At 41.3% G+C, this 16,777-nt stretch overlaps 1 protein-coding gene across 4 annotated transcripts in view; it reads right to left on the reverse strand.

The window, feature by feature from the left end:
• Positions 1 to 215: 215 nt before the first annotated feature.
• LOC134405418 (calcium-activated chloride channel regulator 1-like) overlaps positions 216 to 16,777 on the reverse strand; it is a 44,360-nt gene continuing 27,798 nt past the window's right edge. For 3 of the 4 annotated variants that reach the window (XM_063136680.1, XM_063136673.1, XM_063136666.1), the window contains 9 exons: positions 15,957 to 16,178; positions 15,347 to 15,568; positions 14,033 to 14,210; positions 9,207 to 9,313; positions 7,416 to 7,646; positions 6,903 to 7,173; positions 4,865 to 5,029; positions 2,366 to 2,605; positions 216 to 1,265 (listed from right to left, as the gene is read on the reverse strand). In XM_063136680.1, coding sequence (XP_062992750.1) covers positions 793 to 1,265; positions 2,366 to 2,605; positions 4,865 to 5,029; positions 6,903 to 7,173; positions 7,416 to 7,646; positions 9,207 to 9,313; positions 14,033 to 14,210; positions 15,347 to 15,568; positions 15,957 to 16,178 — 2,109 coding nt within the window. In that variant the 3' untranslated portion in view covers positions 216 to 792. The remainder of the gene's footprint in view (positions 1,266 to 2,365; positions 2,606 to 4,864; positions 5,030 to 6,902; positions 7,174 to 7,415; positions 7,647 to 9,206; positions 9,314 to 14,032; positions 14,211 to 15,346; positions 15,569 to 15,956; positions 16,179 to 16,777) is intronic. The other variant, XM_063136688.1, reaches the window with a different exon arrangement.

The raw sequence follows: 16,777 nt of genomic DNA on the forward strand, positions 1-16,777 counted from the left end.
AAGCAAGGCTATTCCACTAGTCCTGCTGAAGGCCTACTTCATGAAGGCTGTCCTCTCTCACCTATCAGGTCCAGCTAGCTGCAAGAAGATTGCTTTTATGGATCAAAAATGTACTGATGAACCTAAGAAGGAAATACTGCTGATTCCGATGTAAACCCAGGACCCTTCAGAGAAAACTGCTGAATAAAATGAAGCCATCAATGGTTTCTCAGGACTTTTTTTAAAAAAATCTATCTTATTTTATTATCCTTCAAAACCTTGACTATTTAACATTTTATTTGTTGAAATTGGCTTTTATTAATACATAAAACGTTATACAGCATATCATCATTCAGCACAATCACTATGAACGTTCAATTTTATTAGTTACTCAGCAAAAGTACCCAACATAACATCACATATAAACACCTAGGAATGGATTTAGAATCAAATAGATTAAATATTTCATATCACCCCACATAAACATCCAAGAATGAATTAAATATCAAATAGACTAAAAAGTATGTAAGATCAAGTTTTACATATCTTCCAATTCCAATGATTTTAAAAGTAGCAAAACAAGAATATATGTTAATTTCTATATTATTATTGTTTTCCAGTATTCAATAAAACACTTCCATCCATAAATAGCATTTTAATAATAAAAATGGAAATTTTAATTAACCGATACTACCTACCTCGTGGTCCATAAGCACATATAGAGAGGGGATGTTTAAACTTTCACGTTTCTAAATAGCACATATATTAATTTATCTTCATTGTATAGTTTATGAGTCCTACCTATTATTATTATTACAGTCCAGTTTCAGGTCTTACGATTTTTCGCTTATTTACAACACAAATTGTTATACTTATAATAGCACAAATGATAATTACAGCAACACATACTATGATTATGATTATGGTAACAGTATTTAACACTGGGGAGTTGTTTTCATCAGTAGAAGCATTAGTGCTGCTACTCGTAGGGGTGGTATTATTGCTACTAGTGTGGGTTGGGGGAGTACTAGGCAATGGGGCAAGAAGCCGAACTGTTTTTACTATATTAGATGTTTCACCAGCATTGCTGCTGTTATCGATGGCTCGAATTGCAAAGAAGATTGTGGTGCCGTTATCTTCTCTGATGTTTTCTGGCTTAAACTGAAAGGATTGTTTCACCCCGGCAACTTCCGTGGTTAGACCAGAAGTGTTCACAGAAAGGGCACTATGAAAATTATTTCTTAATTCCTCAAGATTTTCACTCATTTTTATTTCATATCTTTCCGCTGCAATACAAGGAACAAACAACACATGTGCATTAGAAATATAGATGTTCAGCCTGGGATCAAGACTAATAGTGACCAAAAAATAAATAAAAATGTTGACCCTCCTGATCTCTCTCCACATAGGTTTGGAATAAACATCGACCTGTCATGGAGGATTCAGAGGCATGTTCTCAGTTCATATGGGGTGCCAGCCCATCCCAAGTAAACTCAGAGCATGCCATGTTTGCTAAAAGGAGTTGAATGTACACAATTAAATCTGGTGAGGAAAATTACAGACAGACTGAAATCTCAAATTACTAGAACTCAACATGTCCTATTCCTTCATTTCTAACATAAGATTAGCACTATTCCAGTCACCAACAGGAGGAAACAATAGAGGAAATTTCAGTTAAATGTGCCTGTACATCCTTGCTGTGAGTCTATGGAGTCTCCATTGCTTCTGGGGGACTCTACTGATTCCAATTTTCCTGTGGGCATGGATCTTAGGAGTTCCTCTGGACTAAAGACTAAACACATAATTGAGCAAAGAATTCCCATTTCACAACACATTTGCGAATAAGAAAATAAAAGATGGCTAAACACTCCTCTCTACCTGCATCCATACATGCTCCCTAGGTCTTAAAACTCAGAGCATGTCACTAAGCTATGACCTATGGTCCCTTCCTATTTACCTTGTGTTACAGATAAGTTTTATTGTTAAGATTGTGATTTTGGTGGTAATCAGCCACCACCCAACCAGTGTCTTAATTCCTGGTATTCTCTTACGTCATGAACTCCTTCTCCTCTCCTTGTATCCCTCCTATATATCACTTATCCTGACTCCATCTCTTCTACCCTGGTGGTTTCTAGAAAGTGTGAAAAGATAGTTAATACTAGACCAGATTTGGGGGTGGGCGGTAGATATCCTCTCGCCATAGCAATAATGTAATGCTACTCTAAAGTGTTTCAGGGACAGAATTCTGGTGAAAATAAAACAAGTATCTAGCCTTTTCAATTTATATAATCTATTTCTCTGACTGGCCAATAAAGCTACATGGAGCATGTTTGTTAACTACATACAATTAATAAGGTCCCTCTGCTTAGCATGGCATCACACTTACCTTTGCCTTCATCATAGTCACCCCCAGGAGCTGTCCATGACAAAAGGAATTCGTCATCATCTTTGAGCTCTACCTCCAGGTCAGTGATTTTACAGGGTGGGAAAATATCTGGGGGATTTCCAGGAGGAACGTTTGCCATTACAAAAGAACCTCCTGATGCTGTTCTGCTGAATTTTCCTAGGTTTGCTTCAATGTCATCTTCACTAGGTTCAGGTCTTGGTGGATTCATTATTATTTCACCTATGAAAAATGTTTTTTAAAAAAGACATGTCATCATAGCATGTGACTACAAGTCTCCAAACTTACTCATTCTCCTGCTAGTCTATTTAATTTGTTTCTTTTTGTCTAAACATCATGTAGAACCATAATCCTTTCCCTTTTTAATCTGGAGTAGCAGTCTCTCTTTTTCCTCTGTATATTCAAGCACAGTTTCCTCATTTGGGGAATGGTATGATTTTTATGCAGCTAATATCCAGCTATGTCTCCGCTTATTCCATCACTCCCTTCTGGGTTTTTTTACTAGCCAATTGCTTGGCAGCTGTCTCTTCATGGATGTCAAGGCATTAATTAAAAACCAAATGTGCAGAAAACGGAAGTCCTTGTTTTTCCTCTTAAACCTTTTTACTATCCTCAGTGTGTCCCTAGACCAGGAACCTTCGGAGGTAGAATCCACAAGCAGCAGCAGCAGCAGCAGAAGCTTTTTTAATTATTATTTGCAAAAGGGAAAACAAAAGCAACTAAAAGAGCATAACAACAAGAAGAAACTACGGCAACAACACATGTATCCAGTTTTGCTGCCCATCTGCCCATCCCCACATCACAGGAATATAATTTAAAAACACATGAACGTCAGCAATCATCACAGATTTTTCAAAGATGTTTATGCCATAACTTCCAACCAGAAAGAAGCAACCATGGGATGGGCCCACATCACAGGGCCAGCCCTTCTATGAGGTGGGGTGGATCCCCCACTTCAGGCAGCAAATTCTGAAGGATTCCATCGCTAGGAGAACTGCCCGCCCCACCTGGTGGCTATTCTGCTGTGGCAAGAGCAGCTGGCACAGTTCTTTGGAGCCCTGCTTTGAGGACCCCTCTGAGCATGGAATCGAGTGGATAGTTCAGAAGAGAGAGTGGCCAAAGAGGGGCAGGCCAGGCTGGGCTGTCACTGCTGCAGCCAGTGGGGAGGGTAGAGAAGAGAGACAGTGGGGAAGGAGGGAGAGGAATCGGATGGGCCATCTCCACAGCAGCTGGGGGAAGAAAGAAGAGAAGGCAGTGGCGGGGGGAAGGAGAAGGAGGGGGAGGCAGGCTGTCATTGTGGCTGGAGGGGGGAAGAAGAAGAGATGAGCAGTGTTTAGAGTGGACTGACTGCCAGCATTGGACATTGCCCCGTGTTTTAAACATGATTGAAAACATATTGTTTTCACTCTTGAAATTCTTTTTTAACTGTGCCTCTGTGTTGTGTTCCTGACAAGTATTTGGTGTGTTACTGCCCTTCATGCCCAATTCCCTTTTCTCATATTTTGTCTTGTGAGATTTTAAAATACTGGGAGATGGACCCCACCTTCGTAATTTATGCACGTTGCCAAGTATAGCAAGGGGCTCTGGATAAATAACAATGACAATGCTTAGATACTTCACGTTTGTTTTCTTCTCCTGATTATTAAAATCACCATTCTATACTACAGCAACTTCTCATGATGGACAATCTGAGCCCCCTTCATTCCATCACAGAGCCGCATAGGGCCCCCTGCATGTATGTGTGTGTGCAGGCATATTACAACTATGTGAGCAGGCCAATCATGTGATTGTTTCTCACCTGATCAGCACCATGCAGGGCATAAAACTTTGTAAATACCCTGTATCACACAACATCTGCTAGTGTAACTATGCCAAAACAAAGGCAACTTGATCTAGACATTGGGCTACATCTAATACTGTGTGAACAGACTTCCCCTTATTCTCCTCCCCACTGCAGCCCCACACCCACCTCCCAAATCTCCTCCAGAGGGTCCCCCAGCCCTCCAGAGCAGATTTAGGTGGCATGTGGGAGGCTGCAGCTGGAGAGGGAAACCATTCTGCCATTGGTTTCTGTTTTACTGACAATCAGTCAGTGTTGGAAGCAATCCATACACAAGTATTAGATGACTTACCATGACCAAAAGAGGGATGCCAGAGTATTTTTAAAATTAGCCAGAATTAGGGAGATGCTTCATTGGTTCCCAACACATTCAGTTAATGCACTAAGTCAACAAGTACACATCTGCTCAGAATATTCTAGTACAGAAAGTAAGGATTGTGTGCACATGTGTGTGAGTGTGTATGAAACATCGGCCTCCTTGTTCAATCAACATCTACAGAAAGCCAATGATGGGGGGAGAATGGCAGGGAGAAACCTGTGTTTCCTCAAAAATGCCTATTTTACCCACTGAGAATTCCTATGTCCACACTTGACCTCCATTCTACTGTAGAAAGTAATGTTATTTTATAGTGAATCCTTACCATCTTCTACATAACCTGGTACGTAGATAGATCGATTCTGTCTGCGGCCCCGTCTGACAGTTTTGTCTCTTCCTTGGACACGCACTTTTATGTTATATCTACCATTTTCTTTGAAAGCTGTGAAATACTTTGAGTAGATTCCATCATGCTTTAGAATATCGGCACCTTAGCACATAAATATTAAAAATTAGCATCTGAAGCAGACATTTGATTGCTAATTAGAAAAATGCATAACATATGTCAGAGATATTGCTGTCACAGTATCTGCTCCTGTTTTCATGGAAATAGACGAATGGCAGATTTTTAATATTGTAATATGGAATCATAACAGACATACATGTTAATGTGTGTACAATACCATCCTGCACAACTTGTGGCCCACAAAAGCAACACACTGCACTAGAATATATTGTGGCCTGCTGCAGGCTTCACAACCCTATTATCTGTAGCAACCAGCCAAAACAGGCACTATATGTAGCCCTAATGGGTAGACATTCAGAACTAGTGGATTAGTGGGTCATCGTACTGTCCAACGTTTTACAGATATTGCTGTCCACGCCTGGATGGACCTCAGGGCAGAGAATGTGAGCCCAGAAGTGTGGTCTGATATACAACGATGGGAGGGGTGTCCTAGAAGATAATCCATAGTACAGACAACCTCCTGCAAAAGCCCTCAGACAATGCCTGGCTCTGAGAAAGGACCCCCTCAGAGCTAGGCGTTTGGGCCTACCCATGTGTGTTACCAAGAAGCAACAGTTCCTTTTAGGATTCAGAAACAATAAGCACGTTAATGGGTGAAGTTAAACTATGGACTCTGCTACCACAAGGGAAGTGTTGGCCACCAATTTGGATGGCTTTAAGAGGGGGGTGGATAAATTCCTGGAAGAGAAGGCTACCAGTGGCTACTAGTCCTAATGGCTATATGCTTCCTCCAGTAGCAGACGCAATAAGCCTGTGTACACCAGTCGCTGGGGAATATGGGTGGAAGGGTGCTGTTGCACTCATGTCTTGCTTGTGGGTTCCTGGTCAACAACTACTTGGCCACTGTGTGAACAGAATGCTGGACTAGATGGACCTCTGGTCTGATCCAGCATAGATCTTATGTTCTTATGAAGGAAAGTTCTTATTAAGCAAATGGACAGAGTACAAAAGCTTAACACTGCAAGGTAATCACTGCAGCAAGAAACTACAGAGCAAGTTTATAGAGCTCCTGTCCCTACTTCCACTGGGAACCCCTTCAGAATCAGTGACAATTGAACTCCAATAACAGCCTGGCATGCAGCTCCTTCCAGACCAGCCTGCACTGAGGTTCTGAATTGGGAATGTCTCAGGGACACATACATTTACTATGATGACATTAATTCCCCCTATATTCTGGCTATACTCCAAAGACTTTGAGGATGTTTATACATTCTTGCAAAGTGAAAAGATTAGCTCCAGCAAGTGGCAGCCAGCCAGCACAGATATGACCATCCCAGCTACTCTCATACAAGTGGCTAGCCTTGAGAGCTCGCCAGAGGCTATCTAAAGGTAAATATAGCTAACCACAAAAAGCAATGGGAAGTCTAGGCATGGCAAGGAGAACTGTGGTTCACCACCAGCTCCTCGAAACAACAATTGTCTTTGCATTTCCACTGCACCGTGGCTGGCTCTCTGAAGAGTTGCACAAGCCAGAGAAGCCAAAGTGGCTCTTCAGCATGGCTTGTGGTCTGGAATGTTGCGAGTTGTAGTCCAAAACATCTGGAGGGCATCAGATTGTGGGAGTCTGCATTGGCACTATGGATGGTATCACACAGATCAAGAATGTATTATTTCCTATGCCAGCAGTGGGACTGTGTGTGTGTAGTTAGTTCAGTAGGATGGGGGAGGGGAGGATCACAGCTTAGTGGTAGACCACATGCTTTCCGCGTAGGAGGACCCATCTCCATCCTCTCCAGGTAAAAAGAATCTCAATTTATACGTTGAAAACTTCAGAAAAGTATGCACACGGGAAAACGCTAAGCTACATAATACCATAAATACTACAAAATGAACTTACCTGATCCATTGTCAAAAAGCTGTAGCTCTGTAGTTTTTCCTGATACTGATTCAACTGTGGCTGTGACATTTGCACCAAGAATAGGGGAAAACTCTTGGCTGACTTCTGCATAAATGATTATTGGATTAGGATAGTTATTGGTATCTGCATTCATATAGGGCTTCACAGTCACTGGGGGCAGAGATGCATTTGCTGCTCGGGTGGTGACCGTCACTGACAGGACTTGAGCTGCTGAGTGTGTATTCTGAATCGTATATGTCCAATCACCCACCTGCAAATCAAAGCGTTGAAATATAAAATGCTGCATATAGGACTTCTGGAAGTAAATGGTTCTTCGGCATTTCCATAGTCTACCATGTTACTTTGGCTATAGGGATTCAACCCTTTTTCAGCACAGCTTCATTTCAAGTGGTTCCAAAGGACAGCCATTTGCCTATTTTTCTAAAAGGAACAGGCTGCTCCTTAAAATTTGTAGGGTTAAGTACATATTTTTAAAGAAAGCTCAATTCTTACCTCTGCAGTTCCGTTAATCTGGAGTCGAGCTGTTTTCCGATTCGTAGGATCAATGGTAAAGTCTGTTTGACTGTACTTTTTCCCTTTGGGATCTCTCAGAAAAATTCCTGGTGGATACGTGCTCACACTCCAAGTCACTACAAAGAAAGTGTCATTTCCCACAGTTTTGTCAATGGTTACAGTACCATCCAGCCACTGGCTGGGCTTGATGGTTTCTCCTTTACTTTCAAGCTGTATTAAAACAGAGTACATTGATTTAGCAGAAAAATAAACTTATATATTAAACACAGACACATATTTATTTATTTCACTTCTTAGAGTGTAAGCAGGTCGGTATCTCGTGCTCTCCGCTCCTCTGATGCCATGCTTCTCGCCTGCCCAAGGACCTCCACTTCCCTTACTCGGCTTCGTCCTTTTTCTTCTGCTGCCCCTTACGCCTGGAACGCTCTTCCAGAACACTTGAGAACTACCAACTCAATCACAGCTTTTAAAACTCAGCTAAAAACTTTTCTTTTCCCTATAGCTTTTAAATGTTGAGTTTGTTCTGACTCTATACTTTTAGCCTCACCCTACCCGGTGCCTGTTTACACTTCCCTGTGCCTGTTTGCATTCTCTTTCCCTCCTTATTGTTTACTACAACTTTATTAGATTGTAAGCCTATGCGGCAGGGTCTTGCTATTTACTGTGTAATCTGTACAGCACCATGTACATTGATGGTGCTATATAAATAAATAATAATAATAATAATAATACAAAGTGTCCTACACAAAATACAGAATGCTCAGAAAGACATAAATGCTCATACTACCATAAGGAGATTTGCCTTGTGCCCCAGAGATCTTGGTTATGTAGTGGTGATAAAATATACATCCCATAGCTAAACGCATGAAGATAGGCTGATGAGAAGCTATGTCTAACAGGTAGGAGCAATTACAAGACCCGTATCACAACACTGCAGCTGTGGTGTGGCCATAACCAATCTTTTTCTACATGAAATTGTTTGTGTGTTTCTATATTTGTATTGATTATTAACAGCCTCAGAATTTTGCAACTGAAAGCTGGATATATTTGAATAAATATACAAATGTCCAGTATCAAGCAAAGGTATAACTTAGTAGTATGTTTGAATGGTATGTTCGAATTATACATTAATTCGAATTAATACATTGGTAGGTTGCCTGATAACAGCAATGTGTAAAAAAAAAATAACAAAAATACAACAGTTTCTAATCAGTCATCACAAACTAGAGGTTGAACCTTGGAAGTGCAATTCTAATTCCACAGACAAAGAAATACAAATGTATAGTCAATTGATATGAGATTTAGTGCCACTCTGAATGAGTGATCAGATTTTGAGTCTAAATTTTGGCAAACAGCAGCCACTAAGGTCCAATCTGGATTGGGACCACGGTGCTGGGCTAGAAGGGTTTATCAGTTTTCCACTGTGGCAATTTTCTGATGAACTCTCTCCCTCAATTTGTTATTTGCCCTAATAGGAAACACTAAAGTGACTGTTCATATACAATATGAACTATGCCCAGTAAATTTTGAAATGTTGTTTCAGCTCTACCAAAACGATCTCCCTCCTCAGTCTGCCCCCCTCTATGAATTTCTCATAGGTCCCTCGTTTTACAACAGTAGCAAAACTTGGACTGTGGAATTAATTTCACTCAACGTTGTTTTTAATTTTTGTCCAGTGTCTAGCAATTCTATGCATACTATTACTACTACTATCAATAATAACAATAGCAGCATCACCCCCTGAACCTTCCAAATCTTTGAAATCCAAACCTGAATAGATTGTTGACTGATATTTCCACTTCCTGATGAAATTCCACTGAACGCATCTATGAGGCCGTTGGTGTCCAAACTATCAGTGGCAAAAAATTTCAAACCTCCTGTAAAGTGATTGGAAGAATAATTAGAATAATCTGCCAGTTAGGAAACATAATGCATAGTTGTATTGTTCTTTGTTGTAATGTATTCAAACACGGCTTTAATTGTTAGGTGGGGTTTTAATGTTGGGAACTGCTCAGCCACCAGCCCACTGCTGTACTCATCTATAGTTCGATTAGGATCTGTGGCTTTGGTGAGGCTAGAACTGTTTTCCTGTAGAAAGGTATGTAGCAAAATGAACCAGAATACTTCATCTTCTCAGTTCATGTAAATCAAGACATTTACAACTTCCTAGATATTCCTATATTAAAAAGAACTTTACAAAATGTGGAACTTCATGTAAGGATTCTGAGGAGTATTGTGGGGGAACCCAGATATTTAAAGGGAAGGCCCAGGGCAGACATCCTGGTGGGCCCTGCAAGGGTATAGCCCCCAAAATTGCCCAAGGATGCCACATAGAGGCACCAAACCTGGTTGCTCATGCATGGGGGATGTTGCCTTTCCTACCAACTCCCCCTTCTGCCAACGACGTCCCCTCATACTTCCCATATAATTCCCAAGGATTCCCTGAACAATTAGCACTATTGCACCAATGGAACTCTGCTTGTAATTGTTAGTATCAATTATACTGTTTTGGTATCTTACTCCATCAAAGCTGGTAAACATGGGGCAGTTATATGCTGAACCACCCAGAGAGCAGAAGTTTTTGTGAACTGCCCAGAGAACTTCGGCTATTGGGTGGTATAAAAATGTAATTAATATATAAATAAATAATGTAATAAATAAGTAAATATGCTGGGGAAAAGAAAGGGAATAGGAATGTACAGGACAGGAAAAGGAGAGGTCTCATTATTTGTTGCAAGTGACTCTAGATGCGAATTACGGAGTGCATTGCATATTACACAATATTAATAAGGAATAATCAAATAAAATCCTGGCCTCAATCTTAAGAGCATTTTTTTTCTTGATAAAAACCATTGCAGATGCGCAGGACTTTAATAACAATATGTTTTGAAGGTTCTGAGCCCTACTCCACTGCTCTAGTGTAGGTTCACAGAAGGGCTCCAAACGGTTCACCCCTGTGGATGATGCTTGAGCACCAAGCCAATGAACGGATGGTTCTTCATTGTGCAGGAGGGATAGGATAACAGAAATGAGGCCTGCTGATTCCTTACAGGTGGTTGCTAACTGGACTGAAGTTGTCACAGAAATTTATGTTCTATGCCTTTGTTTTCTCTTCAAACTGGAGGCATTGCTAGAACACAGATGCATTGGTTAAACTAAGGGGATGTCTATACAGGTTCTTTACCCCGCCCTAAACGCGCAGGTTCACATTTCAGGACACATAATGCAGCCATCCATTCGCCGTAGCGCTGGGTTTTTAACACGATAATGTGCATATTCATAGTTGCGATTTACTTCAACTTTTGGACCAACATCCGAGTTTGCACCACGTTAAAATTATGTGTTGCTGGGGGAGTTAAATCACATTTTGACATGTGGGCATAGCTTTGAGAGCAGGACAAAGTGATTGGCCGATTTCCTGCCTTCCCCACCTATCACGTTCTCCTCTGCCTCCCTCGTTCCTTCCCACTGTTTTCATTTTCAATGATATGATTCTGTGGAGCTGCGCAAATAGAGCTTATAATATTAAAACAAAGGAGAGGAACAGGCAGTAAGACTCCTGAGCAGAGGCTGCTCTTTCTTGAGCTGACCACCTCTTCACCCTGCGCTTCTCCTGCCTTTGGAAAACCCTTCTGTTTGGAGGGTTGTCCTTTGCAATGCGCTGCTTTCCCCCTCTTGCATCCTCCTCTGCTGCCTCGTTCCTTTCCCCCAAACCCCCAGAGCTCCGCAGATAAAATGTATAGCTTCGCTCGTCTGTACTCCGTATCATCGTATGTGCACATTAATAACTGCACTACAAAAAAAAAATTAGGAGATAAATTGCTGTTGCTGCTGCAGTGTGCCACACTTTGTCTAGATTCGAATCTACGAACATTCGGGTTTATATTCAATGAGGAGTTGAACAGATTGTTGAATAGTTCGGGGCTAAGATAAGCACTGTATTTGCTGCTTTAAAAAAAAGTTGCTGTGTTGTTATTCATTATTGTATTATTTAATCCTTGATTGTAAACTGCCCTAGAAACACAATTTGGTCCGCCATTTTATAGTCAAGATCCACCAGCTTCCCCTGAGTTAGGAAGGACACCATTAGATCCTTCGCAACTGTAAGCCCCTTAGAGTGGGGACCTGTCATACCTGTTCTTCATAAAGCGCCATGCACATGGATGGCAATATATCAATAAAGAAAGTAAGTACATCAATAATATCCCTCCAGCACTATCCATGCCCTCATCAGTGGTGCCATTTTGTACTGACTATAGAGCAGGCAGAAGGAAATGTTCACTTATTAAACTCAATAGAAGCAGGGAGATGAAAAATTGTTCCTTCCTGCTCCACCCATTTCACAATGACAGAATATAAGATTTGGAGCAATTCTGCATCCTATCACAGAACACCCCAAGCAGTATGTAAACTCCCAACAGAGAGATCATAAGTCCAATGATAGGTCACATGGCATGGAACTATGTTGCTCTGGCCTCCGGCTGTGCACACTTAGATCACTGGAGAGCAAACTTTTGTGATGAGAAATATGAAAAACAGGCACTTTGCACAAAAAGGGAGCACTTTGCACAAACGGCCTGGCCTCAGAACAAATATAGGGAAAGCATAGTGCTGACACCTGTCTTCCGAGTATTCTCACAGGAATTCTAGACTTCTTTAGATAAGGGGGTATTGTGTTGCCTTACAGGGCTTTGCTTCCTGCTTCTCTTGCACATTTGTAATGGGCTGCATTATATAGGTGGAGAGGGGCAACCATGTGGTCTAGATTTGAAAACTTCCCATCCTCTTGGTGCTCAATAGCCTTGAATAGGACAGCACCATGTAGGGGGTACTTTATAGCACAACTTCAGCTGCACAGGGTGGGAAATCCTGTGATATATCAGAAGAATTGGAATATCTGGTTGTTGTTGTTTTTTAGAATGGAATGACTGGGGGAAGGCACAGGAGACGTGCAGAAGGTTGACATTGTCATCAAAAGGATGCACAAACCTTGTGAGTGACCAGTCACGAGTGTGCTTTATTTCACTCATGTGAAGAACCACTTTGCTTCAGCAATCCAGATACAAACACCCACTCTAGCCTACAGCTGGGCATGTAAAGACAAAGCACCTTACACAGGTAAGATGGGAAGAAGGATCCATGCTACAAAAGAGAACTACTGCAACAGTGCGGAAGAAGAGAGTTTACACTCTCTACCATCACCAACTTCCTCAAACCACTTTGTGGGATGGCTAGGTGGCTTATAACTGTATAACTGTATAAGGTCTGATTATCTCTCTCTCACATTTCAAATTTGGCCCTCAATTTGTGGCCTTGGGCAAGTTACTAATCCAGCATTCTGTTTCCCAACAGTGAACATCCACATGCCTCTTAGAAGCTTACGAGCAGTGTCCCCCTGTTACTTAAAGATAGATGCAGATGCTTTTATATGCTGACGATATGGCCCTCCTATCTACTACTCAGATGGGCCTGAGGAGACTCCTAAATAGACTAGGCAAGATTTGTAGCCAGGAGAAACTGTTAATAAACTATTCCAAAACTAAGGTGGTGGTTTCCTCTAGGAGAAAACACCTTCATAAATGGTGCTTAGATGGGCATCTGATCGAAAAATGTGCTAGCTTTAAATATTTGGGGATATGCTTTTCCTATAATGGCAGCTGGAAATCTCATCTAGAGATTTCAGCCTGGAGAACAGCAAAAAGTAATTCTATCTTATGCCTGTCCACACTCTGGTCCTCCTCCTTGTTCCACGCATGGAACCTCCCCTATCAGCCATGATAATGAAATGGAAGCTCCAAGTTCAGAAGGTATATTTCTGGTTCCAATAGAACGGGGAAAACAATCCAGGGCACTTAGATTAGAAACTAAATTGTTCACATAGAAATTGGAAATGTGCCAGTAACCCTGCCTAACACCTCTTCCGGTATTAACTTTATAAGAGAGACAAGCCCATCCATACTCATAGGTCAGTATATGAGTAAAGTTTCCGAATCAGAAACAATAAATGCTTGTCTGTTAGTATGCGAGAGTTTATCCCAAAGGCTATCTCTATCAATTAAGTTGAATGTAGAGGTAAAGGCCACAAAGGCCACATACAAGCTACCTCTTGGTTGGCTCAAACATTTGTGGATCAGATGGCTGAGCAGAATAATAATAATAATAATAATAATAATAATAATAATAATAATAATATATTTCTTACCCGCCTCTCCGATTGGATGGAGGCAGGGAACAACAGCAAGCATAAAATACATAAAATACTGATTAAAAACATAGTATACACTGTTAAAAACATCCTAAAAGTATCCTAAAATTCTACTGGATAGGCCTGCCGGAAGACACTGATCGATTGTGCTCCTCCCTTGGCGGAACCCTGCCTGCTCCTTAGCCAGAATATTGTTTTCCTCTGCCCAAGATTGAAGCTTATTCAGTAGGAACCTTCCATACACTTTTGAAGTGTCAAAAATGTGGACAGTCAAAGCTTGGCAGAGTGGCTGAGAGTTGTAGCATCCTCACTTTTGGGGAGGCACCAAATGGCACTATGTAACATTAAAAAAAAGTCTTGTAAGACTTTGATACTCTGTTTCCTCACTTACCTGTCATGTCTGCCAACATGTTTAGTTCTTTTTCAGCACTTGGCCCCAAAGCAATGGTGTGAATGATAGACCCACTACTTTTAACTTCGCTAAAGCAAGAGGCTACAGTTGAATCTTCTCCATCAGTCAAGAGCACAATTTCACAGCCTTCAGTAGTTGAATACTTTTGTGCAACTACCTGTATGGAAAAGAGCATTTACATTTTTAGCGGCATTAATGTAGAAGCAAAAGAAGCTAGTTGGAATTAACATGCAGGAGAAACTTCTACAAAGCTCTACAAGCACTGAATGTGAGTGAACTAATTTCCCATTTGGAACAGAAGCAAAGTTTGGTGAAATGTGTGCAATAAGTTTGATTATTGTTAAGGAAGCAACATATGCCACTGCAGAAAATTTTTGATTTCCCTTTCACCTAGCAATGACCAGTTGTATTGAGTTCACTATGAAATTTGAATGCATGAGTACCTTTGGCCTTACTTCCTGGGAGTAAGTCCCATTGGATCCCATGGGGCTGACTTCTGGGCAGACATGGTTAGGAGTGAATTCACCTGTCATATCACTGGTGAGGAGTAACACTCCACTAATGCCTGTTTGTGGCCTTTAAAGGCTTTTTGTTATAATTTCTAAACAGTTGTTTAACCTGAACACAGATGTTCTTGGATCTAGTGGAGGTAAGAGGTAAATTTGCATTCTTTAGCTGTTGCCACTGAGGCCTTAGCTAGACCTAAGGATTATCCCAGGCAAATGGAGGGGTCATCCCTGCCTGCTCCCGGGATCCCCTCTGTGTCATTTGGATGTACAGGGATGATCCCGGGACAATCCCGGGATATAGGTCTGGTCTAGCCACGGCCTGAGAAACAATCAAGAGGAGGGAGGAAGTTCACATTGTATACCACACCTAAACCAAACAAGCACGGCCCTGATTGGATGACATCAATGATTTTTCCTTGTCTGTGAAAGTCCTTGTGTCCATTATACAACAGTGTCATTATAAAATTCCTACTGGCCTACAACCCTGAGCACCTCTGAGCCAGGAACACTCTTCTGCCACCAAGTGACAACTTCTGTTAGGAACAGCCTGCATTTTCTTTCATCCACTGGCTTGGATGTTTAGTTATTGACTTTAATACAAATACAGCCCAGTTGATAATAACTAGATGTCACTCTCCTTTTAGGTAAAAACCCCTTCCAAAAAAGGTAACCATTTCCTTAAGCTTACCAATAATAGATCCAGCAGCAATGTTCATAATTAGAAAAATAAGACTGAAAATGAGAAAACTGAGAATAGAAGTATCTAGAAAGCGTTCTCCTTCACCTGAAATCCTAGACGTATTCCAGAACATATGCTGGTTCCTCCATTAGCTGAAGTAGGCAGATAGCCTATAAGATTTTGGCGCACACTGTTACTGACAATCTGTTTCAAATCACTTTTCTTTGTTGCTGCACTATTGAATGTGACGATTCCAACCCAGGAACCACTTTCAACAATCTGTAAGATGAATAGTTCTGCAGCTTGTTTCAGACGAGCAATGCGACTCTGCACGCGAAGAAAAGGAGGGGAAAGTCATTGTTAGTGTGTTTCAGGAAAGACAGCTTCCATGCTTCTCCCGCTCTGGATTTTTGCTTGACAGGCTTTTTTGCTGTCTATCTGGGGCATGATGGAGGTGGAGGGAAGGAAGCTGGAGAGGCTTCAAGTTTATTCACATTCCAGCCTCTCTAGTGCCTTCCTCTCCCTCTACTCACCAAAATGGTCCCTTTCCTTTGTGTCAGAGGAGCTGGTGTGGTTCTCTCCACTCTGGCTACAAGAGGGTTGGATGCAGTCTAAGGGCCATAATGTCGTTTCTCCCCACCCCACCTTTCATCATTTTGGAGCCATCTATTGGTATGGAAACATTTCTTCTGGAAATGTAAAAGAATAAACTTACTCCAATCATACTTCCAGAAACATCAAGTACTAGACACAGAACTCTGTCTTGTGCTTGCAGCAGGGAGAAAATGGGTTCTGGTGGAGGAGCACTTAGTGGAGATGAATTAACATAGTCAGTAGAGTTCATAATGACTTCCCATGTGCTTCTGTAGCTGCATTGTTTGTTCTGCAGATTTGTTGCATTACGGTTATGGTTAGTTTCATCACAAAACTGAGTAACCTAAATAAAAGGTAAGAAGAACAGTTCAGGATTACAACCTAATCGGCAATTCCTATTTTATGATAGCCACGCACAAATGTGAAAATTCTTTACTATACAAAAAGGGCTCCGGAGGCTCTGTGGAGTTTTAATCCTAGGCAGACGTTGTCCTCAACCTCACAACAATGTAATGGCAAGTGGATCAAAAGAGTCTATCCTAGTTTACCTATTGATCCAAAAGCCCAAAGAAAGCTATTTTCCATGTTCTTGGTTAATATTTAGTGAGTGGGATAGAAATAGAACACTGAATGGGTCTAGGCCAGGGTTGAAGAACCCTTTTTTGGCCCAATGGCTGGATTTTATTTCAGAGAAGCTCTTTGTACTGCATTTCAGAGGTGGGTGGAGTGACAGACAAAAGAAGGTGGGATTATGAGGAAAAGCAGCCAGGTTTGAAAAATCCATGAGGCTCTGTAGATTTTTAATCCTAGGCATACTTTGTTCTCAATCTCACAAAAAATGTAATGACAAGTGTTCTCCAAAGTGTCTGTCCCAGTTTACCCACTGAGCCCAAGAAAACTACTTTCTATATTATGAGTTAATGTCCTTATAGCCTCATATAA

Source organism: Elgaria multicarinata, chromosome 1, assembly GCF_023053635.1.
Source record: "Elgaria multicarinata webbii isolate HBS135686 ecotype San Diego chromosome 1, rElgMul1.1.pri, whole genome shotgun sequence".
NCBI lineage: Eukaryota > Metazoa > Chordata > Lepidosauria > Squamata > Anguidae > Elgaria > Elgaria multicarinata.